The following is a 27,825-nucleotide window of genomic DNA, read 5'->3' on the forward strand; positions in this document are numbered from 1 at the left end:
TGTGTATTAGGTGTTGTATCCCTATATACGACTACCGATTATCCATTACGTGATGTTGTATGGAAGAGCTGTGAATTATAGGAAGTACTGAAAATAAACACTGTCTAACGCTATGACGAATTACTGAAACTATAGATGGCTTACTAGATAATAATCTTTAACATGGTTCATAAGATAGTAGCAGGTACCAAATGAATAAAATTTAGAATCAAGCCTCTGTAAATGCTAGTGATTTAAATAATGCAGCACCAATTAGTATATTTGAAAAGTAATTGTTGAAAATGAATATTTCACAAAATTTTGCATGTTAAAAATCTGACTGAGTTAAATATTTTACTTTTTACTGTAAAACATACTATTATGGTAACGTGTAATTCTGAACTGCAGACATTACTAATGTAACAGAATCAAGAAGCTATTTTTCATGACAGACTGTTACGTTTTTAGATTTTTCTTGTACTTGGTGGAAGATTGGAGTTGAAATTATCAGCAAAATGGAATCAATGGTTGCACAGAACTGTGTATTTGTCCTTTACATATGAAGAGAAGTAATTGTAAGAATATGCAGATATTGTCAAGTGATGATTTACGACGAACAACCCTATATCTGTTGTTATTATTACACCGTACATAAACATCATTGTTATTTTTACTCTATGTCCGGTTAAATGTTAACATATGGTGTCTAAAGCAACTCTAGTAACAGAATTTCTCCTGCCTATACACAAAAAATTTTCAGCAGTATAATTCTTGTACATATGTTGTCTCGACCTCCTTTCTAGTGTCATGTCGTGCACGGCGTGAATCAGTATGTATCCGAGCTTACCTGTACTAGATTCACGGTCCTCTCCCTCTTCTTCAGCCTACACTTCGTCGCAGCGATTTTGTTTCGTTCTCTTCGCCTTCTTCGCCTTTCTTCGTCTTCTGGCGTCAGCTGCAAGGTTTGAAAATTCTTATGAGACTACCGTAAACAATTTTAAAACTATTTTCTCGCTAGAACTGAATTCTGTGTAAAGCTGAAACATTTAAAAGCTATTGCGCATTTCCAAAACATTGATCCGATTTCACAACATCTTATATGCAACATAAATGAGAATAGAAACGTGTGGTAGCAACTAAAAGTTTGGCTTGGCAGCAGTTGTACGTTGCTGGTCATGTGTTGTTTGCCTGGTGCAGCCGACACCGGTGCAGTGCCGAAATGACACAAGCGGCTGTCTTGGGCAAGAAGCTGAGAAGAGTGCCGAAGCCATCAAAGAGCAAAATCTGTGTATTGCGTGAAACCATAATTTGAAGCGAAAACTGGCAGAGGTGACTGTATATGATAGCAGAAGGGAAAAATTACTCAACAACGATCCGGAAACAAGCCGTTTGTGGGATATTTGCGTATGTGTTGTTATAAGCCTCTAATAAACTCAGTACAAAAAAAAAAAAAATACAAAAAAAAATCAAAAATATATAACTGTATTTGAGACCTAAACTTTTCGGTTACGCCGTCGTCTAATTGCGCTCAAATTTTACCAAGGCTACTTTTTGCACCTACATCTACATTTATACTCCGCAAGCCACGCAACGGTGTGTGGCGGAGGGCACTTTACGCGCTGCTGTCATTACCTCCCTTACCTGTTCCAGTCGCGTATGGATCGCGGGAAGAACGCCTGCCGGAAAGACTCCGTGCGAGCTCGAATCTCTCTAATTTTACATTCGTGATCTCCTCAGGAGGTATAAGTAGGGGGGAGCAATATATTCGATACCTCATCCAGAAACGCACCCTCTGGAAAGCTAGACAGCAAGCTACACAGTGATGCAGAGCGCCTCTCTTGCAGAGTCTGCCACTCGAGTTTGCTAAACATCTCCATAACGCTACCACGCTTACCAAATAACCCTGTGACGAAACGCGCCGCACTTCTTTGGATCTTCTCTATCTCCTCTGTCAATCCGACCTGGTACGAATCCCACACTGATGAGCAATACTCAAGTATAGGCCGAACGAGTGTTTTGTAAGCCACCTCCTGTGTTGATGGATTACATTTTCTAAGGACTCTCCCAATGAATCTCAACCTGGCACCCGCCTAGCCGACAATTAATTTTATATGATGATTTCACTTAAAATCGTTACCGTACGCATACTCCCAGATATTTTACAGAAGTAACTGCTAGCAGTGTTTGTTCCGCTATCATATAATCATACCATAAAGGATCCTTCTTTCTATATATTCGCAATGCATTACATTTGTCTATGTTAAGGGTCAGTTGCCACACACCTGCACCAAGTGCCTATCCGCTGCACATCTTGCGCCATTTCGGTGCAATTTTCTAATGCTCCAACTTCTCTGTATACTACAGCATCATCCGCGAAAAGCCGCATGGAACTTCCGACACTACCTACTAGGTCATTTATATATATTGTGAAAAGCAATGGTCCCATAACACTCCCCTGTGGCACGCCAGAGGTTACTTTAACGTCTGAAGACGTCGCTCCATTGATAACAACATGCTGTGTTCTGTTTGCTAAAAACTCTTCAATCCAGCCATATAGCTGGTCTGATATTCCGTAAGCTCTTGCTTTGTTTATCAGGGGACAGTGTGGAACTGTATCGAACGCCTTCCGGAAGTCAAGGAAAATGGCATCTACCTGGGAGCCTTTATCTAATATTTTCTGGGTCTCATGAACAAATAAAGCGAGTTGGGTCTCACGCGATCGCTGTTTCCGGAATCCATGTTGATTCCTACAGAGTAGATTCTTGGTTTCCAGAAATGAAGTGATACGCGAGCAAAAAAGATGTTCTAATATTCTACAACAGATCGATGTCAGAGATATAGGCCTATAGCATTGCGCATCTGCTCGACGACCCTTCATGAAAACTGGAACTATGTGTGCGCTTTTCCAATCATTTGGAACCTTGCTCTGGAGACTTGCGATACACGGCTGTTAGAAGGGGGGCAAGTTATTTCGAGTACTCTGTGTAGAATCGAATTGGTATCCCGTCAGGTCCAGTGGACTACCGTCTGATGAGTGAATGCAGTTGTTTTTCTATTCCTTTGACACTAATTTCGATGTCAGTCATTTTTTCGTTCGTGCGAGGCTTTAGAGAAGGAACTGCAGTGCGGTCTTCCGCTGTGAAACAGCTTTGGAAAAAGGTGTTTAATATTTCAGCTTTACGAGTGTCATCCTCTGCTTCAATGCCATTATCATCCCAGAGTGTCTGGATATGCTGTTTCGATCCACTTACTGACTTAACGTAACACCGGAACTTCCTACGATTTTCTGTCAAATCGGTACATAGAATTTTTTTTTCGAATTTACTGAATGCTTCACGCATAGCGCCACTTTGACATCGTTTAGCTTCGCTTCTGTTTGCCTGAGAAGTTTTAGCTGCGTTTAAATATGCAGTGAAGCTCTCTTTGCTTTCGCAGTAATTTCATAGCTTTGTTGTTGAACCACGGTGGGTTTTTCCCGTCCCTCACAGTTTTACTTGGCACGTACCTGTCTAAAAGGAATTTTACGACTGCCTTGAACTTTTTCCATAAATACTCAACATTGCCAGTGTCGGAACAGAAATTGTCGTTTTGATCTGTTAGGTAGTCTGAAATCTGCCTCCTATTACTCCTGCTAAAGAGATAAACCTTCCTCCCTTTTTTTATATTCCTATTTACTTTCATATCCAGGGATGCTGCAAAGGCCTTGTGATCACTGATTCCCTGTTCTGCGCTTACAGAGTCGAAAAGTTCTGGTCTGTTTGTTATCGGTAGGTCCAAGATGTTATCTCCACGAGTTGTTTCCCTGTTTAATTGCTCGAGATAATTTTGGGATAGTGCACTCAGTGTAATGTCACTCGATGCTCTGTCCCTACCACCTGTCCTAAAGATCTGTGTCCCAGTCTATATCTGATAAATTGAAATCTCCACCTAAGACTATAACATGCTGAGGAAATTTATGTGAAACCCAAATTCAATAAATGATTTGCCCACAAATTTATCTGACGAAAGGATCGACGCACTCCATCACCTTTGAACCTCGCACTAAGGCAACGAAGAACCGATTCTAATTGCAGGAGTTCCAGCACAGTTCTTCTGGCGAGGAGTAGACCGTTCAAATATACAGACTTGGGAGTGTCAGCGTTATCTGCTTGTCGAAGAATAGCTAAATAACTTTCCCTGCAGTTACTTGCCATTCATATATGCAATCAGATTCAAAACTATAGACGGATCTATAAATGCGTTTATCAAAAACATGTACTTGGTTTGCCGTACCAAAAGAAACAATTACAACAAAAGCTTTGGCTTTCCGTAAACAGTAGACTAATTATAAGTCCATAACTCTATGAAATTTGTTCACAATTGCACAATCTTTTTGACATTAGCTGCATTACGTATGAAGATATTACCTATTGCGGACATATGAAAGTTGTGCTGGACCAGGACTCCAACCCGAATTTCCCGCTCGTCGCCAGTGGTCGCCGTAGCCACCGCAGCTGTCCGAGTACACTTTCAAGACCAACGCGGAAGGCTTCCATACGTCATACTGTCTACAACCCTGTCACTTGCAACTTTACTTGCTTTCGCACTCAGGCTCTCAAGCAGCAGTCGTATTCCGCGTTAGTATTAGGATTTTCATTTTGGCCCTCGACAGTATGACATATGAATGTCTTGGAAGTGTGTTCAGATAGCCTGCGTGTTTAAGGCGACCGCTTGCGAGAAGCTGGAAATCTGCGTTGGAGCGCCGGTCTGGCATACATTTTCATGTGTGCCTTCACACACAGTCAAAATGATGTCCTTTGCATACCGTCTACATATAATAGTGATATACCTTAAAATACTAGAGGGACAGCTAGCAGTCGTTTGCAGTAATACGAGTTTTGTGTACTTTTTGTGAAACTTAGCTGCTGGCGCATGGCGCACTTTCAAGCACGCGCACACAACCAGATTTTCCGCAAGCTTCGCTCAGTGGAAGAGGAGAGTAAAGAAGCTATCACGTGTCTCGGCTTATCCGTAAATACTCGACAGTTTCTCAAGAAAGAAACCGAGAGTCAAAGTTTTCGAAGCCAGATGCGTTCTCGCGCGCGATAACGTCAGCCCAAGTGGTGCTGCAGTGGGTAGCGTCGCAGTTTCACGTTTTTGTACTCCGTGTTCCAAACCCGTGCACTGCTTTTATGTATTTTACTTCTTATATCGAGTTTGCTACCGATCTGCGTAGAAGCTTACTATACGAATGTTTCTTACTGAATTAGGGAATACAATGGCGTTAAACTAACTGTAAAATTACAATTGCGTTTCACAATGAAATGAAATGATCGTGTGGCACGTTGGCCGGGAGGCGCCATCCGGGGACGTTCGGCCGCCGAGCGCGAGTCTTAGCTGAGTGGCCGCCATAGTGGGAGGCTTGGGTGGCAGTGACGGCGGCGAGTCTTTAACACGCAGTCAGCGAGCGGAGAAAATCTCCAGCCCGGCCGGGCATCGATCCCGGGCCCGCTACGTGGAAGACAAGCACGTCACCATTCAACTAAGCAGGCGGACTGCGATTCAGAATAATTACGACGAGCGCCCGCAAAGTAAGTTCCGTTCCTGTTCCTATCCGCGGCAGCGCTACGATCGCAGTTCCGAGCATCCGCGGCCGTTACCCTGGCTCGAGGAGAAGACACGTACGCCATTTTCAGATCGCTGCTGCCGACGTGTGCTTTGTAGTGCTTCTTTATAATGTAGGCCGTAATTGAAAATGCTGCCACGTGTGAAATCAGATCTGTGATTCGTTTTCTAAATCCCAAGGAAGTTAAACCAAAGGCAAATCTGCGAGGTTAACGGACAAAATTCAATGGTTAGAAGATGGGTCAGACTATTCAATGAAGGACATAATGAAGTGCATGGTGAAGAACGAAGTGAACGCCCGTCTGTGGTTACTGATGAACTGGTTCACACAACTGAAGAGAACATTAAGCACAACCGTAAGTTTAAACTTGGTGCCCTTGCTGTGGAAGTCCCGCAAATCTCACGATCACTAATTCATGAAATCGTTACTGAAAAGCTGAAATTTGGAAAACTTTGCTCACATTGGGTACCCAAAATTTTTAGTGAACAACACAAAAAACAACGGATGGGGAGTGCATTTCAGTTTTTGACACGCTACAATGAAGAAGGCGATGGTTCTTTTTCTCCGTTAGTCACGGGGGATGAAACTTGGGTATCGTACGACACCCCTGAAACAAAACTCCAATCAGTGGAATGGAGGCACACTTCATCCCCAACGAAGACTAAGCCTAAGCAAATCATGACACCTCCAAAAGTCATGTGCACCGTTCTTTGGGACAGAAAAGGCATTTTGCTGATTGATTTCTTATCACGAGGCCAAACAGTCAATGCACATGGTTACTGCGAGACCATTAAGAAATTGCGCAGCGCAATACGGAACAAGCGCCGAGGATTACTGCCAAAAGGTGTTGTTTTTTCCACTATAATGCCCGACCTCACACGGTGAATGTGACCAAACAACTCTTACGGGAATTTCACTGGGACGCGTTTGATCATCCTCCGTACAGCCCGGACCTCGCTCCTACTGACTTCCATCTCTTCTTAACCTAAAATCTGTCCTCGGTGGTCAACACTTCAGCGATGATGACGAGCTGAAAGAACGTGTTACCACATGGTCGAATACACAGGCGGCAAACTATGAAGAAGGCATACAAAATTTCGGAAGCTATGTAGAAAAGTAGTGTGGCAGTTATAGATTTTTGTACAATAAATATTTTTGCTGTATCTGTACACCTTTGTTTTATATAACAGAATGGAAGTTACTTTGTGGACATACCTCGTATAATGTACTTCTCTGTGGTATTTTCAGAGGTTACAACCTTTCAAATTATCATGTTCTTATACTTAATTCTTCCATTAATTATTGTTGTTTATTGTTCAGGAAGGTTTGGTGCATTCCTTTGGAGAATATCGATCGCAGAGACATTCGGAACAAAGGAATTCCGAACAGGACGAGGCTCGCGCGAAGGTGAGTTTGCCACGGTGACATTTCTTCGCACGAATCTCATCTGGGAAAGAAGCACTGTCAAGACTGCTCCATATTTCACGTGTTGGCAATGATTCCACGGCAAACTACGAATCAAGATACACTAAAGGAATTCCAAGTAATTCAAAGAAATTTCGAATAGTTTTGTCATTTTTTTAAATCCATTCACCAGACATACAATTTGCTGACGAGTACGGAGAACGGTATTTCACTATACATCGGACACGGGCAGATAAAAATGAGAAACAGAAATAAAAATAATAATGGGATTTCCACCACGTTGTTCAAAGTGTGAGGCCACGAGGGTAACCACTGCGGCACCACGTCGGCAGAACTATTTAATCGCTAAAAGGCGCCTAAAGTACGTGGAAAACTTTGACCGTTGTTTTCTCAGGATAAGCCGAGGCAAGGCAAGTGTTGGCTTATTGTGACTTCTCCTCCAGCGAAGTTTCTGGGAAACTGTTACGGCACTTGCCGTATTCCCCTCGTCGGACAGTTTTATAGTTATGCGGACGCCGGAGCCGGAGCTGGAGCTGGAGCTGGAGCACCCACCTCGTCGTCGCCCTCGCGCTTGGCCGCCTTGGGCCCCCGCTCCGGGCCGTACGCCCCGTCGTCCAGCAGCGCCGAGCCGGTCGCCTCGCGCTTCTTCTGGATGGTCATCTTGAGGCTGTCCTTGATCAGCTGCGAGCACATGTGCTGCACCGACGGCGGGGTGCCTGCATACACACAAACAGACGAGCAACTCAGTTTCTGCAGCACCCTTCCTCGGGGCCTCCAGTCGCTTCTTTACAGACGTCGTCGACCGGCTTCTGTCGCCCCATTGGAGCACTCGGAAGAATAATGGTGACCTACTATTAACGATTACACCGCCTCGCAATCGAACAGGTGCCACATTCTCCGACACTAAATTCTTCGCTCTTACAAGAGAAGCACGCTCGCAAAACGTCACCCACGGATTTTGCTTATCTTTCGCACAATTGCAGTGCGTGCTCAGATGTAACCTATGCTGCTCTGTACGTGGCACTTCTCAACCGTTTTCGAAAACTCGAATCTCTCGCGTCCCGTTAAATTAACGTACGAGACCTCAGCCCTCGAGCAACTGCGCTAGCCCAGCCAGCTACCGTCGTTTGACGAGCAAGGCATGCCGGGAACCGCAGCGCGTTCGTCTGGTTCAACGTTCGCGCAACATTCGATTAGCCTCGCCTCTTCTACAAACTTGGTATCTAAACATTCAGCAGTTGTAGGTCCTCAACCGATGGCAGTGAATTCCTCAGAATGTAAACCCTGTCCCCTGAAACACTGTCTGCAGTTAGTATGTACCTAGTTTTCCTTTCCCAGCACATTCTTCGTTGTGCTACGCCCAAAAGTGTTGCAACAATACTGATTCCCCAAAACTTGTGCACTTTCCCTAAAGTAGAATGAAGCTATTTTCCTGTTTTTATGAAGCTCCTAATATTTGTGAAATGAGACATATCCTCAGAAAATGAACCGAGGCGTATATTCAAATGGCTTCTTGAGTTCGTCTGTGACTGCTCAGTTGCTGGCAGTGATTTTACATCGGAAGTTACTGGGAAACTGAAATTGGAAAACATTATTGTTTCTCATTTGCATGCTTCCAGAACTCTTTTTCGAGTTTGAGCATGATGCACAATTTCCTTTTCTTATGCCCTTCTTCAGTTTTGATCAGTTTGCAGCAAAGTGTCATCTTCATCATGAGGTTCGTCAAACTCTGTGTAAGACTCATCTGGATTACTTCTGTCAACGAACTCAATGATCTATTCATCAGTCAAGCCCGGTGACGACGCGGAGAAAAATACAACCACAATTCAATTACGTAAACAAAGTTGGCATTGAGTCCCGAGGTATCACCTATGGTACCTTCGTACCTTCAAGTTTAAACTCTATAAACCCATTATAGCATTAATTTACAGTTCCCTATTAACTGAGGGATATCTGTACAGTTTTAATATAATATTAAAGCATGTGAAAACACATATAATTAGAAAAACAAATATTAAAAAACTAAAAACCCGCCTCGATTGCGAAAGAAGCACCTAGTGTTAAGTGTTAAGCCAGGTTTCGGCGTAGGTAACTACACCTTCTTCACAACAACAATAAAACCCACAAGTGCCTAAGAAGACCTTTGTCAATGATTAAAAGAACACCATAGCTATACATTTATGAACGAAAAAGAAAGGAAAACACAAACAGTACATATGTACAAAGTCAAAACCACTACTCAACTTAATGGTGTACGCTCCACCTCACACGCCATATAGCGGGTCATGGCTCATCGAATACTGGCCGATGTGAGGTGGAGCGTACACCATTAAGTTGAGTAGTGGTTTTGACTTTGTACATATGTACTGTTTGTGTTTTCCTTTCTTTTTCGTTTATAAATGTATAGCTATGGTGTTCTTTTAATCATTGACAAAGGTCTTCTTAGGCACTTGTGGGTTTTATTGTTGTTCTGAAGAAGCTGCAGTTATCTACGCCGAAACCTGGCTTAACACTTAACACTAGGTGCTTTTTTCGCAATCGAGGCGGGTTTTTAGTTTTTTTTAATATATTAACCAACGATTGCTGACGCGCTGCGATGTTGAAAGTTCTTAAGAAAAACAAATGTCTTTACCTTCATTTCGCCGAGACGTGCTGTGCAGTCGGGTAATCCGAACTTTCCAATTAGTGTTGACCCCTCATATTGCTCGGCAGAAGAACGAATAAGTCAGCTGCCGCAAGTGGCGAAATCTATTTACACGATACCACAGGCCACGCAAAGTTCAACTGCATATGTGTCAGAGAATAAAAACTAAAAGCATCGTATTTGACGCCCTGCGACTGATGAGGCTAAATACAGCTGCCGGGGCCCTATTTAATGAACAACACTACCGAACGATATGCGGAAGTTTTCAGAAACTGACAACTGCAGAGACATGAATCAGTAATGGATCGTGCCACCCAGTAATCCATAGAACGGCGATGTTTAACCTGGTTATGCGATGGTGTTATTATGAGACTAGTAAGGTACAATAATCAGCCAGAACATTATGACCACCGAACTACTGACTACACAAAGCCGTCCAGCAGGTAGCAGCGTCACCTGGCGAGGAACGACTGCTAGTTAAGACGCACGCACGGTGCACGTAGCGTCAATGTGCGTGCTGTCCGCGTGTAGAACGGGGGCGACGTGGGATCTCTCTGGGTTCGGCCGAGGGCAGATTGTGGCGGCCCGGAGGCTCGGCACGAGCATTGCGAAAACTGCGCGACTTGTCGCACCGAGGAGTGCTGTAATGAGTGTCCTCAACACGCGGCGAAAGCAACGTGAGGGGCCGGGCGGTCGCCCCGCAGCACAGATGTCGGACATCGCGGGCTGGGTGAAGCAGGACAGGCGCCTGACTGTGGCGGAGCTCGCACTCTCGCTCTGTGTGTGCACGCGCTGTGCGCTCCGCAGCCGACAGCCCTGGCACGTGCCAGTGTTGACACCCGGCACCGGCAACTACGACTGAAAGGGCGCGCGACCGTCGCCACTGGACGTCGGGCAGTGGCAGAGCGTCGCACGTTTTCACGAATCCCTATACCTTCTCCATCGTGCCGATCGGACTGTGAGAATCTGTCGTCTTCCAGGGAAACGGCTCCTTGACCGTGGGAGGGAGACAAGCTGGTGGCGGCTCCCCGATGCTCTGGGGAACATTCGGGTGGGCAACCGTGGGTCCGGTAGAGCTCGTGAAAGGCACTACGATGGCCAAAAGGTGTCGTACACTGGTTGCAGACTACTTGCGCCCCTTCGTGACGGTCACGTTTTCCGACGGCAGTGGCATTTTTCAACAGGATAACGAGCCCCGCCAACTCGACATATCTGAATCCGATCGACCCTGGCGTCAGAGCTCATGGCCCCTGCCCGGAATTACGCGGCGCGTGAGCGCAGATGTGGCGCCAGCTCCCTACCGAGGCGTCACTGTGTCCGCGCCGTCATCCGTGCCGTCGGTCGACGTACGGGCTGCTGGCTGGCTAGGTGGTCGTAATGTCGTGGCCGGTCGTGTGCGGCACTTACCTGTGGGGCTGGACAGAGGCGACCGCGACGCAGATCCGCCGCCGCTGGCGCAGCCGCCGTCACCGAGGCTGCTGTGACCCGGGGGCACGGAGGCGATGCGCGGCCCGCCCCCGACGCCGCCCCCGCCGCCGCCGGCGCCGCGCACGCCGGCGCCGCCGCCGGCCGCCGTGGGGTAGCCGTCGAACGGGTTGGACATGGCGATCAGCGAGTTGAGGATCTCGGGCGTCTTGGGGGTGGTGCACGCGCCCTCCACCCCGAGCAGGCCGCCGGGCCCGCCCCCGACGCCACCGGGCGTCAGGTTCACGTTGACGTTCAGGTTGTACATGGTGGCGCCTCGCTTTGCCGCCACCTTGTCAGCCGCCGGGGACTTCTGAACTACGCAGCCGAGGGCTTTCTGCTCGGCACGCCCACTAACTTCTTCGCCTAATTGCCCTGCGCTCGCTACGCCGAATAACCGCAGACGATTTTATCACAAAGACGCTTACTTACTGCCTATTATATTAAAGCTTGAAACCTTTCGATATGTTGTACACTGCACCAACCTTCCTATTAAAGCAATTTTCCCATGAAATATGTTACAGCGGTGATAACTAACTCCTATATTATAAAAAAGTCTGCATAAAACTAAATATAATTTGCGAAACTACACCAAACTGTTCGTATAAAAATATAATGCTCATATAAAAAGAAACACAATCTTTCACGTCGAGTTCAGTCCAGTTGCCGGGTAATCACTATCTACTGCAGATGGCACTCAGTCACTAACGTAAGACCGGCAGCAACAGTTGAGGAAGCTTCTAATGTTCTTCATTCGAACAGTTCTCTCACTTCCCTGGGTCCTGATGGAGGATGTGGAATTGGGCTGCGACCTGGAACAGAAATGAGAAACTAGTTATAATACAAATAGATGCCTTCATCAGAAGCAAATACTGAATGAATGATGACTGCTGATCACTGCCCCCGCTCCCTTATGCACACGGACTCTCTCAGATAAAAATCGAGGCATTCACATTCTTTTGTTGGCATGTCTTAACATATTTCCTTAACATGATGATAATGATATGTAAAAGTACTTAGTAAATTATTTCTCTCGTGTGTGTTTCGTAATATATGACAACTTTATGGAAAAAGCATACATTCACTCTGATCTCTAATTTTGTTTTAAAAGAGACACTTGCACCGTGATTTCTCTGACTACTGCTGTTAAAAGTTCTTAGATCAGCACGTTTGCACACAGAAATATCTTGTGGAGACACATATAAACAACAGAAGTACCGCAAACACGTCACACATTCTAAACTAAAGACACGAACACGAATGAAAGACTGTACTGCAAGCAGATCAACCAAATGAAGACTGCAGACATGTGAACATTATCTCTGATGGTCTTCAACTTGTTTCGCAAAACATGGACTGGCTTCAAATGAGGGATCAGCAGCAGTATGTAAACAACATCGTTTTCGTGAACAAAACAGTGCTATTCAGTGACAACGTTTTGTGTCTTCAGCTAATTCTGAACAGACTTCACAACAGTAGAAACAACAACAATAATTGTCATTAATAGGTAGAGAAATGAGATCGTTGGGCTCGGGACACAACTGAGCGAGACGTTTTTCTGTTAGCCAGTAACCTACAAGCTGGGTCAAGAGCTTCGTGGCGTGTGCGTCACAGTCGAACCCAGCCATTAGCTCTCACCAACTGACATAGGGACTCATCTGGCCAGGTCTTCGTCTTCCAGTCGTCTGGAGTCCAGACGAAGTGCTGCAGGCGATGTCTCGTGCTGACAGCAAAGCCACTCTGCTATCGTATCCCATTAACGCCAAATTTGGCCTCACTGTCCTAACGGGTACTTACGTCTCTAAGACGGTCGTAGGTTATGTTCCAAAAATGAACGGCATAGATACAGGAGTGATGACACTTTCTGCACAACCTTACCATCATTTTGCAGGACAATGCTCAAGCACTTACAGTGCAAGCTGTTACTGATTTGTTTGACTGATGGGACTGCTAAGTGCTGTACCACCTACTGACCTACTGCTCTCCCCTGACTTCAGCCCTCGTGAATTGAACTCGATTTCTAAACTGAAGGAAACGCTTCACGGCATTCGCTTGAGAACTGCTACAAATTCGTCGGGCAACAGACCGCGCCGTTCCAACACAACTGGCACTGCTAAGAGTATCCTACGACTTTCACATCGCTGGCAAGGGGATATACACAATGCTGGTGACTACTTTGAAGGTAAGTAAAACTTTGAAACCGTATCTAATTTGTACGAACTGCAAATAAATAGTCGCCACTATTACAGTTCCAACCGTCGTATAAATTGTTGATACAGGGAAAAATCGCAGTAACTGCGGGAAAAAAATTCTAGAAGCACACCGGGATGGAACCCAAGCCGTGGTAGCGACGTGTCGCCGTGGCTACTGGGAATCATTTCGGGTAGCGTAAATGATTTGCTCTGTAAATGATAAACAGCTGTTGAGATGCAGTTCAGGTGGTCGCCGCACGTGAACGGTACCAGTACGCTAGCCGTCCACGGCCGGCCGTATGGTGCTGGCGGACGCACAGCCGGTGACGGCTGAATGGGGCCGCAGCATTGTTGTGCAGGCAGCTGCAGCCCCGTCCATCACGCCGTGTTTCAACACGCGGCCTCTCCGTGGCTCCGCCCCCGGCATACTTTATTCCCCCTCACCGGAGCCGCGCCGTAACTTTCTACACTCTTAAAAACTAATGAAATTAGCGGAAACGCCCGGGCCCACCTGCTCCGTTGGCGGTCGCCGCCATAATTGGGTAATAAATCATAGCCTTAATTTTCCTTGTGTTACGTTGCTCAGCACGTCCGCTCGTCTGCTGTCGGCGTAAGTTTTCTCGTTTCGTTACACTTTTTTTTTGCTTCTGCTTTACTTTTGTTGGTCCCCCCTTATTTTTCTTTGCGCCCGGACGCCGATCCGATAGTTTTTCTCAGAAATCGCAGTACTGTCAGAGTCAAACACACACAATCAAAAGACACTCACTGCTGCAGAAGTTCCTATCGTGTGACAATTGACGTCACACTAGCGCTCCTAGCGGCGAGAAAGCGGTTTCTCACTTAACGTTAGATGTACCAACAGATTAATGTTTTTAGCTCTTTTCTACTTAATTTACGAAATAGTTATCGCATTTGGCCTTCCCGGCATTAGTAAAATATCAAGAGACCTGAACAATCGTAAAATAAATGTAACCACAGTCCAAAATTCATGAATAAAATGACGTTAGCTACAATGATTTCACGATCTGCATCTAATTACAAATTAATTCACTGAAATCAAGACAATATAAAACACAGTATTTCATCCATAAGAGGCAGATATTTCATTTATTGACTGTTGTTATAATTGGGACATTCTTTGACGCGCAATTATTTTGCGATTCACTCGACGTTTCCAATCCACGAATATTTATTTAATGCAAATACTCGTTCGTCGAAAGAGGCCTCTGTTGAAAAATTCTGAGTTGTTGATTCCGATGTAGCAACAGTTACGGAATTACTCTTAGTCGGGAGACAATTTTATTGTTTTTGACGTTTTATAATCGTGTGTATATGATAGTTGCCTCTTGTGATACATTTATGGAGCTTATATTGTACGCTAAACAATGTAGGTACTGCATTCCATGCCGCGTGGTTCGAGGCATCTTGCCACGTTCCGCCTGGCTCCACCTCTCGGAATTTCGAGTCCTCCCTCGGGCATGTGTGTGTGTGTTGTTCTTAGCGGAAGTTAGATTAAGTAGCGTGTAAGCCTAAGGATCCATGACCTCAGCAATTTGGTCCCACATAAACTTACCAGAAACTTCTAAACTACTGCATTCCGTACCAGTTCCCTGTTTTGCACATTTATAACGTGGTTTATTGTCGAGTATAGTGTACAGAACGTCACGTTATTGTGTAAAAGTACTAGCCTGCCCGCAGTCCCTCGCGCCTTCTGCTCTTGACGCAGTACACAGAAATCGTGACTAAACGCTTCCATCATGTGCTGCTTCATACGTCTCGAAATCCTTAGAAAACCCAAGGAATGACGAATCTGGGTTCTGACTTTTGTTACAGATACAATTTATTGTGCTACGAACTCTCCGTTTTCATTTTACAAAGCTATAGAAAGCCTCGTTTAAACCAGAGTGGACAGAAGCAAACGAGCACCAGTGAACCGTGATTCTTTGTGGTGTGAACGACTCATTCGGTCGTGTCACGTCCTCATTCCCTGGCGTTCATTCGCGTTCCGCTCGTTGTCGGTCTTTTAACAGGAAGTTGCGTCCCCACCGCTTCGGCGCTATCACTACACAGAGTTTTCGCCGGCTATCCTGTCCACTTCCGTTGCTGCCATGAGCTGCATGAGCGATAGAGTGATCTGTTGCTTTCATCAGGATGGAACGGAGTGAGTAAGTGTGAAACTTCTATTTCATCTTGCTAAAAATGAGAAGCGCAATAAATTTCTTCGAAAGTAAGCAAGTGCAAATATGTGTGTCCTATGCTGATTGAAATAAAAATATACAAAAGACATCATGATTCTCATTGCTTACTCCCATAGTAGTTGTTATTACACGGATTATGCATCGCTGTTCTGGTTCGAATGGCTGAGCACTATGGGACTTAACATCTGAGGTCATCAGTCCCCTAGAACTTGGAACTACTTAAATCTAACTAACCTAAGGACATCACACACATCCATGCCCGAGGCTGGATTCGAACCTGCGACAGTAGCCGTCGCGCGGTTCCTGACTGAAGCGCCTAGAACCGCTCGGTCACATCGGCCGGCATCGCTGTTCTGTTAGGAGATTTTTGGTGATATATAAAAGTGGTTAATCCACTAAAAAAAAATACTGTAGATTCTATCAAGTAACCCATGTCACAGTCGTATAATTATGTCACATTTTGTTAACTTCGTTTTATTGACATTATCTTCCTTCTAGCGACTTTAATGAAGTCCTTGAAGAGCTTTGGATACATCATTGCAGACATTACAAACCATCTGAGATGTGGCGGTTATCGAAATGCGCATCAATCATTAACGTAATTATCTCCAGCTTCTCAAAATAGAGAGAAAGTGCCAGCATGTCTTCACGTTATGTTGGACATCTGTAATTAGTGTTCTGCTTTCAGATTTCCTACTGGGTTGTAATGAGAACCCATCGAAAAGCGTCGGCTACCACTGTCGGAGGTTCGAATCCTCCCTCGCCGGCCGTAGTGGCCGTGCGGTTCTGGGCGCTACAGTCTGGAGCCGAGCGACCGCTACGGTCGCAGGTTCGAATCCTGCCTCGGGCATGGATGTGTGTGACGTCCTTAGGTTAGTTAGGTTTAAGTAGTTCTAAGTTCTAGGGGACTTATGACCACAGATGTTGAGTCCCATAGTGCTCAGAGCCAAATGAACCATTTGAACCATCGAATCGTCCCTCGGGCATGGGTGTTGTCCTTAGCGTAAGTTAGTTCCAGTTAGATTAAATACTGTGTAAGCCTAGGGACCGATGACCTTAGCAGTTTGGCCCCATAGGGCCTTACCACCAAATTTTCCGAAAAGCGTCAAGCGAAATATGTGCAAAGTTTTGGATTAATTCTAAGGATAGTTGAAGCTGTGATTCCGTATTAAGTACACTATCTACACGTATTTCACGTTTACGTACGAACTTATGACACCTGGAGTCCTCCTTTTCTACGCCGATTTGCTTACTTCTTTAAAGAAGAGTGTCCTCGCCCTGAAAAATAATCCTCTGTGAATACCAACGTTTTGCGGCGTGGTTGTGACTACACACTGTTGTATTCCGTGTACCGATTGCTGGCGCAAAAAACAATAACGAAGCGTTCGTAGGCTACGTTCGTTATACTCTATACTGTTCTCTTCCGTTGGCGCTAGTGCACTTATTCCAAAACGTTTCCTCTGACGGAACACTTTGAGAATCCTGGTACTTCGATGGGACACCGTGCTTATTTTGAAGGGCAATGAAATCAACAGGATTTAAAAAAATGAGAAAAACTTATACTCAGTGATTAATTTTAAATCATAACTAATAATACAGAAGTCATTAAAAAATTTGACAAAATAAGATAAAAATGTCAGATACAGCGCCACGTTATTAACAGTTTTTGTGGAGGAGAATCCACTTCCGCAGAACTGCGTTTAGCACACACTGCTCTGGTACGAAAGCTTGTTCACAGGGAACAGGGAACGGGTGCTAATTCGCATTCGCTTTGGATCTACGGGGATGAAAAACTGATCTTACTGTGTGAATACACTCGACTCTTTGCCTAACGGTTTCTTTATAGGCCAACACTCTCATCGACAACCGCAGAAAGTGCTACCTGCTGTATGAGAAGAAGAATATGAACGTTATTGCTCCTTGTTTCGCCCACAGCTATTAAAACTGTCCTGTTGCGTTTCTACCTGTTATAAATTCGGAAATCTCTGCATATTCGGAAATAGACAGCGAAATATTCGTGTTAAGGAAGAAAATGTATGCTAATGAGTCTCGTTTCACTCGTAGCAATTTTAACCGTCCTGTTTAGGCTCCTGTCTAAGCACACACTCGGAAATCGCCAAATATTTATTTCATCATTTGTTCTCTACTCGGAAGGAAATGTAAATAACATCGAATATAGCAGAACATACTTGCATTACATGCATAAGAAAGTCACAGAACGTGTTAACAACGCTAAGACGAATAAAATACGGCGTGATGCGGACTTAATGTTTCGAGTCCAGAAATCACAACAATAGCCATTACTTCGTCACTTGATCTCCTGTCTCGGTTATGATGAAATCTCTTGAAGCCTTATATCTTTAATGAATTAACGGTGCCATGCCTGTGATAAAATTTCAGTGTTCCGTTACCTTGAAATAGCCTGCTCCAAATTATCATAAAAGCGTGTTTCATGCTCAGTTTCTAAATTATTGACGATAATAACTCATTATTGAGAGAGAGCACTTAGATGAAAACATTAACTGCCGATGAATCATTATGCGATAGCAAACAATAATTATAATAAATCCTACCAAGGATGGCGTGTTTCATAAAGTCTCCGATATCGGTGCATGAAGTCTTGCGAGAGCCTCGTACCGACCGCTAACAAAGTTCTATTGCTGTTCCTATGGTTGTTGATACTGCGTGTGCCGTTAGAAAGTCTTCTGAAATGAGTGTTGCTCATAGCGCCTAACGGTTTCTTTATGATCGATTATGTCAAGCTAAACTGAGTCCACAACGATAAGTTCATTAGCTCGAGGCCGTAGAATCGTGCCAAGATGTTTTTGAGGTACGATCATCGGAGTAAAAAGAAAAAAAAAACATTGTACGGACTTGCATTGCTACAGCTTCCCTTTGGTGGAGCGTGGGAAAATGTCTCGCTTCCAAACAAACACGGCGGGCGCCCCCGATGTTGTCGCGCCTCGCTGCCGTGTCGTGTGGAAACAATTGGTCGTTACTCATTCACGACGGGGCGGCCGGCGTCTGCTGCGACGTGCGTGCGTGCGTGCGTGTGTGTACACCCGCGACGGCCGCTCTTTGAAGTTACGGTTATGCAAAGGCCGTGGAAAAGAAATATTCGACACGGCAGCGGGTACCCACTTTCACCGTGCCAAATATAGTTGGTTCAAGTGGCGGCAGACAGACGGCAGTACTGGACAACGAATGGGGAGAGCCTACAGAGAATGTGTGTGTGTGTGTGTGTGTGTGTGTGTGTGTGTGTGTGTGAGAGAGAGAGAGAGAGAGAGAGAGAGAGAGAGAGAGAGAGAGAGAGTGAGCGGGTGGGGGGGGGGGGGGCAATGTTGACATCGCCGCTGATTGGCTGGGAACTCAGGGCGCCATGTTTTACCCTGCCTTTTGTTTACTGTGGCTGGAGTAGAGTGTGTGCTGCAGCTATAGGCACATTTTGACGTTCAAAATTACAACTCAGTGGCGGAATATTTGCCGGTGGAAATACACTTCTGCGTTTCCTTTGTCCGTTCGTTATGTAATCTGCACCAATAAAGTAATCAAGTTGTGGCGATTCACAATAGATTTACCCACCAATTTTTGTGCACTAAATTTTGACAGATTTTACGCATGTGCCCAATACGACTTATGTAATTTTTTCAGGGTAAGAAAGAGCAGTGGAGGTGGCTACGGGCCCCTGCCAGGTATTTTGCCACCCTAGGTAAGAACTGAGAAAAGAAAACAGACGGCCCCCCTCTTTTACTATCACCGGTCCACGACCACAAAAATCCAATGGTGCAACAGAAGGCAAATGTCCTACTATTATTTAATCAGTAACCTCTCGCCTAAACGTAGAAATCGCCCTGGGTCGCTACTGTTTCCTATACATGAAAGACGCAAACAGTAGTCACTTAAAATTTTAACCCGGAGGACAGGAATCGTAATGGAGGTTCAGATGGCTCTGAGCACTATGGGACTTAACATCTGAGGTCATCAGTCCCCTAGAACTTAGAACTACTTAAGGGGGGTAGGACGTCAAACGGGCCGTCTTGGAGCAGGAGAGACACCACAGGACTAACCTAAGAACATCACACATCCATGCCCGAGGCAGGATTCGAACCTGCGACAGTAGCGGTCGCGCGGTTCCAGACTGAAGCGCCCAGAACCGCTCGGCCACACCGGCTGGCTCGTAATGGAGGTTTGTGGAAATCGACAAATTACTCGTTTCTAGTGTGAAGAGTTTATACTGTGCCATTATCAATGTTTAACCAATAACATTTCGTTGCACCCGCTTTTCTTTGTGCCTAATGTTCAGTGTTGTAGTGAACAATTTGTATTTTACCACTATAGGGACGAATAGAAAAGGCCACATTTCTTACTGATGAACCGTTGTCAGATGATAATTCTAGTAGTTGGTCCTCAAATATCATTAATGGTATTAATTTAGTGCGTAACACTTTTTTTGAGTTACCATTTCTTCATCCCTAGCAGTGATTTTTTAGTGCGAAGAATTTGATTTACATTATGTGAGATACGGTATGTCTGAAGCAGTACATCCAATTTATAAATCGCGTACCTTTCACTGATGGACTGATTTTTTAATCAATCTTCATGCAAATTCACAGGACAAATAACTGGTTATAGAAATGATTGGCAAGGAATACCATTTCTAAAAATGCAACTTATTCCTGAAGGAGGTAGTATTGGTCAAAACCAGAAGGGCATTTACTATAATTATACGGCTGGAAAGCAATATCTGTTGAGATATGGTGTACTTTTACTTGTGACGAGTAATGTGTAGTACTTTGTGATGTAAATCGTCACACTTCTGTTGTTGATAATTCTTCCGGGTTATATGGACGTGGTCCATGGAATTCTTCTATTCCTAACGTTTCGTCCAATACTACGTTGGACATCCTCAGAGGTATGGCTGGTCCCGCTGTCCTGCCGACTCACTGTGTGACGACCTACATGATATAGTAATCTAACCCAACAAGTAGGGGTGGGCAGATGCAAACCCTGTCATCAAGGTGAGGCAACAGAATCACTTCATGAAGGTAAGGCGTGTGAACTGCTTCATGATCACTGTATTGGGAATAACTGTCTGCGACAGACTCATAGCGTGATGCACTGTACCAAAATACCTATAATGAACAGGTGCTATGCATCACCGATTTCTGTGTGATGAATTATCAATGTTATTGGAGAGCAGAAAGGCAACGGCTGTGCTTCATGCACCACAGGGCACAATCCCATATTTTACGGACCGTACGGATTGGTCGAGGAGGTTCAAGAGCATGGCTTCTCCGTTTATATAACCTGAATCCGTTGAATTTCTGGCTATGGGGACATGTAAAGGCATTGATGTACGCCGAACGCACCGACGATGTGCAGATATTAGAGAACCATGTGATGAGGTTCAGTTTGGGCTATATTCTAATGTGGTAACGTGGAAAAATTAGTGTCAATTTTGGTCACTAAGTGCAAAAATGGCGCTACGAATGCCAGAAAGACGAACAGAAATGTTTGCATACGCGATGGATTAGAAACAGGACGTGGGCAGAAAAGCTCATACAAGTGAGAAATGCATAATGCTGATTTTGTTATTAACTGTCACTTACACAGTTTGTTCAATACGAACAACACAGATGTCGACAGGATACTGTACAGCGCCAGAATTGCATCTGGTCGCCAACGTTGGAACTGTTCTTTTTACAGCATAAATCGATTCCGCATTAACGCACTAGCGTATCTACCACGTTTCCTTGCCTTATGATAGTTACAGCCTACCCTGAATTAGGGCTGTTGATAAAATATCGAGACTTATAGGCGATATTTTTTCACCGATATATCGATATCGAAATGGCAATAAGGTGCCGATATTTTTATTTTATATTTTTTTCGCAATTTTCGATAAATATTTGAAATTGTTCTTTTGAAACTGTAGTGGAACATAATTTTACTTTGACTGTTTGAAGGAGTCTTACGAGTTTTTGAGCTTTTATCATGCCCTCTCTTTCTCTTTGACTGTGTGAATCAAGTATAGGTGGCACAAGGAAGAAATCCGAATGAACGGGGACAGGCAGAAGTGGCGGTGTGAATGGAATAACATGACTTTCGACGTGATGATATAGCACACCAGCTGCGTTAAAAAACGCAACTGGTGTGCTATTTATTCTCATCGGCATTCTTCAAAAACAGCTGCTGCAAAAATCTAAACGACAAGACTTGTCTGTCTCTGCAATGGGGGGGCAAACGTATGAACTGAAATGCTGACGTCATGGGCGCTCGGCGCTAATAACAGAAACTGCAACGTTTAGCTTCACAACGCAATTTTGGCAAGAAAATTGCACGGTCACTGGACTTTGCTGAAATGAAAAAATATGAAAGTCGGCATGAAGTGTTCCAGTCAAACCGAAACCGAAAGACGGGATCCATCGGACGTTTTCTATTGTGCCACTTACTTGCAGGTACCAAAGTGGTTATCGCCATGCGCAAACGTGCATCGTTTTCCTTTCAATTCTTGCTCTAAGGAGAATAATCAGCATTGTTGACGGACATAATGTCTAATAATAAATCAGTACTGAAATATACAGCTCTAAGACTGGCAACAAATTTACAATTTGCAGCCGGTATTTTTATAGGCATTGCCGTCGATATATGTTTCGTCGATAAAACTATAAATAATTTCTATTTATCGAACTCCGACTACGACAATTTTTTTAAATATCGATATATCGGATTTCCGATATTTTTAACAACATCAGCCTCCCCCATGAACCATGGACCTTGCCGTTGGTGGGGACGCTTGCGTGCCTCAGCGATACAGATAGCCGTACCGTAGGTGCAACCACAACGGAGGGGTATCTGTTGAGAGGCCAGACAAACGTGTGGTTCCTGAAGAGGGGCAGCAGCCTTTTCAGTAGTTGCAAGGGCAACAGTCTGGATGATTGACTGATCTGGCCTTGTAACACTAACCAAAACGGCCTTGCTGTGCTGGTACTGCGAACGGCTGAAAGCAAGGGGAAACTACGGCCGTAATTTTTCCCGAGGGTATGCAGCTTTACTGTATGATTAAATGATGATGGCGTCCTCTTGGGTAAAATATTCCGGAGGTAAAATAGCCCCCATTTGGATCTCCGGGCGGGGACTACTCAAGAGGATGTCGTTATCAGCACAAAGAAAACTGGTGTTCCACGGATTGGAGCGTGGAATGTCAGATCCCTTAATCGGGCAGGTAGGTCAGAAAATTTAAAAAGGGAAATGGATAGGTTAAAGTTAGATATAGTGGGAATTAGTAAAGTTCGGTGGCAGAAGGAACAAGACTTCTGGTCAGGTAACTATAGGGTTATAAACACAAAATCAAATAGGGGTAATGCAGGAGTAGGTTTAATAATGAATAGGAAAATAGGAATGCGGGTAAGCTACTACAAACAGTATAGTGAACACATTATTGTGGCCAAGATAGATACGAAGCCCACACCTACTACAGTAGTACAAGTTTATATGCCAACTAGCTCTCCAGACGACGAAGAAATTGAAGAAATGTATGATGAAATAAAAGAAATTATTCAGATAGTAAAGGGTGATGAAAATGTAATAGTCATGGGTGACTGGAATTCGGCAGTAGGAAAAGAGAGAGAAGGAAACGTAGTAGGTGAATATGGATTGCGGCTAAGAAATGAAAGAGGAAGCCGCCTGGTAGAATTTTGCACAGAGCACAACTTAATCATAGCTAATGCTTGGTTTAAGAATCATGAAACAAGGTTGTATACATGGAAGAACCCTGGAGATACTAAAAGGTATCAGATTATATATAATGGTAAGACTGAGATTTAGGAACCAGGTTTTAAATTGTAAGACATTTCCAGGGGCAGATGTGGACTCTGACCACAATCTACTGGTTATGATCTGTAGATTAAAACTGAAGAAACTGCATAAAGGAGGGAACTTAAGGAGATATGACCTGGATAAACTGAAAGAACCAGTGGTTGTACAGAGTTTGAGCGAGAGCATAAGGGAACAATTGACAGGAATGGGGGAAAGAAATACAGTAGATAAAGAATGGGTAGCTTTGAGGGCTGAAATAGTGAAGGCAGCAGATAATCAAGTAGGTAAAAAGACGAGGGCTAGTAGAAATCCTTGGGTAACAGAAGAAATATTGAATTTAATTGATGAAATGAGAAAATATAAAAATGCAGTAAATGAAGCAGGCAAAAAGGAATACAAAGTCTCAAAAATGAGATCGACAGGAAGTGTAAAATGGCTAAGCAGGGATGGCTAGAGGACAAATGTAAGGATGTAGAGGTTTATATCACTAGCGGTAAGATAGATACTGCCTACAGGAAAATTAAAGAGACCTTTGGAGATAAGAGAACCACTTGTATGAACATCAAGAGCTCAGATGGAAACCCAGTCCTAAGCAAAGAAGGGAAAGCAGAAAGGTGGAAGGAGTATATAGAGGGTCTATACAAGGGCGATGTACTTGAGGACAATATTATGGAAATGGAAGAGGATGTGGATGAAGATGAAATGGGAGATATGATACTGCGTGAAGAGTTTGACAGAGCACTGAAAGACCTGAGTCGAAACAAGGCCCCCGGAGCAGACAAGATTCCATTGGAACTACTGACGGCCTTGGGAGAGCCAGTCCTGACAAAGCTCTACCATCTGGTGAGCAAGATGTATGAAATAGGCGAATTACCCGCAGACTTCAAGAAGAATATAATAATTCCAATCCCAAAGAAAGCAGGTGATGACAGATGTGAAAATTACCGAACTATCAGTTCAATAAGCCACAGCTGCAAAATACTAACACGAATTCTTTACAGACGAATGGAAAAACTAGTAGAAATGGCTCTGAGCAGTATGGGACTCAACTGCTGTGGTCATCAGTCCCCTAGAACTTAGAACTACTTAAACCTAACTAACCTAAGGACATCACACACATCCATGCCCGAGACAGGATTCGAACCTGCGACCGTAGCAGTCGCACGGTTCCGGACTGCGCGCCTAGAACCGCGAGACCACCGCGGCCGGCCAAAACTAGTAGAAGCCGACCTCGGGGAAGATCAGTTTGGATTCCGTAGAAATGTTGGAACACGTGAGCCAATACTGACCTTACGACTTATCTTATAAGAAAGATAAAGGAAAGGCAAACCTACGTTTCTAGCATTCGTAGACTTAGAGAAAGCTTTTGACAATGTTTGCTGGAATACTCTCTTTCAAATTCTAAAGGTGGCAGGGGTAAAATACAGGGAGCGAAAGGCTATTTACAATTTGTACGAAAACCAGATGGCAGTTATAAGAGTCGAGGGACGTGAAAGAGAAGCAGTGGTTGGGAAGGGAGTAAGACAGGGTTGTAGCCTCTCCCCAATGTTATTCAATCTGTATATTGAGCAAGCAGTAAAGGAAACAAAAGAAAAATTTGGAGTAGGTATTAAAATCCATGGAGAAGAAATAAAAACTTTGAGGTTCGCCGATGACATACTAATTCTGTCAGAAACAGCAAAGGACTTGGAAGAGCAGTTGAATGGAATGGACAGTGTCTTGAAAGGAGGATATAAGATGAACATCAACAAAAGCAAAACGAGGATAATGCAATGTAGTCGAATTAAGTCGGGTGCTGCTGAGGGAATTAGATTAGGAAATGAGACACTTAAAGTAGTAAAGGAGTTTTGCTATTTGGGGAGCAAAATAACTGATGATGCTCGAAGTAGAGAGGATATAAAATGTAGACTGGCAATGGCAAGGAAAGCGTTTCTGAAGAAGAGAAATTTGTTAACATCGAGTATAGATTTAGGTGTCAGGAAGTCATTTCTGAAAGTATTTGTATGGAGTGTAGCCAGGTATGGAAGTGAAACATGGACGATAAATAGTTTGGACAAGAAGAGAATAGAAGCTTTCGAAATGTGGTGCTACAGAAGAATGCTGAAGATTAGATGGGTAGATCACATAACTAATGAGGAAGTATTGAGTAGGATTGGGGAGAAGAGAAGTTTGTGGCACAACTTGACCAGAAGAAGGGATCGGTTGGTAGGACATGTTCTGAGGCATCAAGGGATCACCAATTTAGTTTTGGAGGGCAGTGTGGAGGGTAAAAATCGTAGAGGGAGACCAAGAGATGAATACACTAAGCAAATTCAGAAGGATGTAGGTTGCAGTAGGTACTGGGAGATGAAGAAGCTTGCACAGGATAGAGTAGCATGGAGAGCTGCATCAAACCAGTCTCATGATTAAAGACCACAACCACAACAGCAGTCCTACACTGTACCTCTGTGAGTAGCTGCATTATATTTAGATCGGTCAATCTAACGTTAACAAAATTTGTTTTATTTCAAAAGCTTCTAGAATCTTCACATAAGAAATGCAATGACATTTTTTTTGTGCACGTCCCGCGTGCAGTCTGGAAGAAACGTGTTGCAGCCGTTCTTTATGCGGGTGATTGGGGGAAGACAGTTTAATACATCTGCTGAGCGCGCCACGGCGGGACGGCAGTCTACGAGAGCGAGACACTAATGTAAACGCGACTGTTTTGAAAGCTGTGCCGGGGGAGTGCAAGGGCACGCCGGCGCCCTAGTTTTCAGCAGCGACCGGTGCTGGTCTCTCTGTGTGTTCTTTCTCTTTATTTTGCTGGTCCTCGCTCTCTGGCACGTTTCCACGTTTCGCGCTGCGGCGCAAACAGACGGGACAGGGACGCGATTGAGGCTCGCCCCCACTTCCGGCCGGGAAATGTGAGATGGCGGGTAAACAGTTGAATGACTAACTGCCAGATGGCGTCCGCGCCATTTGCGAACGCTATTCTGGGTGCTGCGTGACGACCAGTGAGTGACAAGTGGGCCGCGTTTCGTGTTATTTTCTGTCCGACCGGCTCCGCCGAAACACAGCCCAACTGACCGAAAATCCGCCAGGATATGTGTACTTATCGATTCTGAAAAAAAGGTAAACATTTCACTGTGTTAAAGAGACATATTTTGGACACACTGTCTTCCATTTTTCCAATTTTATTTCATTTTCTTATGTTTTCAAACTAATTACTTTTCGCTTATCTCTCTTTTTACTGGTCTCATGTACCATTCCACGATTTCTTCACCTACAATCAATTGCTTGTAAATAATTCCACACACAAACACTTCCACACAAATACACTCTAAGGCACCACGAAGGATTTATCCCAATGGGGAGGAAACAGACGACAATTTCAGAAAAAAATGGATAATTTATTCGAGAGAAAGAGTTGCAGAAATTGAGCAAACATTTATTCGGCTTGGCATTTAGTGATAGATTTGCTAAATTCCTGAAGGCTACAGTGCCAGATTCTATCCAACTGGCGCGTTACACATTCAAAATCCCTAGCTTATTGGAGGACCCTGCCCACGATGCTAGAAATGATCTCAGTTGATGAGAGATCCGGCGACCGTGCTGGCTTAGGCAGAGATTGACAAGTACGGAGGCAAGCAGTGGGAATTCGCGCCGGGCATTATCTTGCTGCAATTTCTTTTTTTTTTGTTATGGTTTTAGGGCACAAAACTGGTACGCTCATTAGTGCCCGGTGTGAGACTTAGGAAAAGAGAAAAAACGAAACTGGAAACCAGCAGCAGTGGGAACGAAACTCAAAAAATTGGAGAAACTAAAACCAGAAGGGCAATATTACCGCCGACGTGCGGCCGTGCCGCGGCTGACAACCAGAGGGGCAGAAGTGGCAGCCCAGGCCAGCGGTCCTGGTGGACTGCCGCGATTACTTCAAAACCATCAAACCTTTCTTTACAGCAACGCCGTATTACAGCCATGTGTATACTGGCTGTCCCATCACATGTATCACCACAATGTTGTTTTGTTTATTCTAACATACCCTTCTGCTCGAAAATTAAACAAGACGAATCTTACCGAGTTTTGGGAAGCGTCTGTTCTGCCATCGAGCATCCGCTGGAAACGTCATCCTAGGCCAGAAGACCAGGAGTTCGATCCTGGCCTCCAGCCAAAACGCTATGCATCTTGCAAACTGGACGAGGAATACGTCCTGATGGATTTTATACCTCCCCGCTATCTGCCGGCATTATGTCATGTACGCGTCACAAAGATAGCCAGTGCATTATCTGGGTCGATTAGCAAATCGTTATGACGGGCAGTCGCCTTGTCAGTTGATCCTTGTACAGTTATCGCGCCCTGACCGAGCAGATAAAAGGTGCGGACCAACCAACAGCACATTCACTTAGATATGGATCGTTATCTTCTGATGGAATCTACTGTTGCCTTTCTGACGCCGTATCTGCTGAGTTGTACTCTGCGACGCAGTATTGAATCATTTTAGATCGGTATTGCATCATTAAT

General features: G+C 44.5%; 1 protein-coding gene across 3 annotated transcripts in view; it reads right to left on the bottom strand.

Moving 5' to 3' along the window:
- The window catches only part of LOC126292124 (activating transcription factor 3), a 460,567-nt gene that overhangs the window by 12,738 nt on the left and 420,004 nt on the right, over positions 1-27,825 (bottom strand). For all 3 annotated transcript variants that reach the window (XM_049985955.1, XM_049985958.1, XM_049985957.1), the window contains 3 exons: positions 11,061-11,929; positions 7,562-7,725; positions 827-934 (listed from right to left, as the gene is read on the bottom strand). In XM_049985955.1, coding sequence (XP_049841912.1) covers positions 827-934; positions 7,562-7,725; positions 11,061-11,385 — 597 coding nt within the window. In that variant the 5' untranslated portion in view covers positions 11,386-11,929. The remainder of the gene's footprint in view (positions 1-826; positions 935-7,561; positions 7,726-11,060; positions 11,930-27,825) is intronic.

Source organism: Schistocerca gregaria, chromosome 9, assembly GCF_023897955.1.
Source record: "Schistocerca gregaria isolate iqSchGreg1 chromosome 9, iqSchGreg1.2, whole genome shotgun sequence".
NCBI classification, from domain to species: Eukaryota; Metazoa; Arthropoda; class Insecta; order Orthoptera; family Acrididae; genus Schistocerca; species Schistocerca gregaria.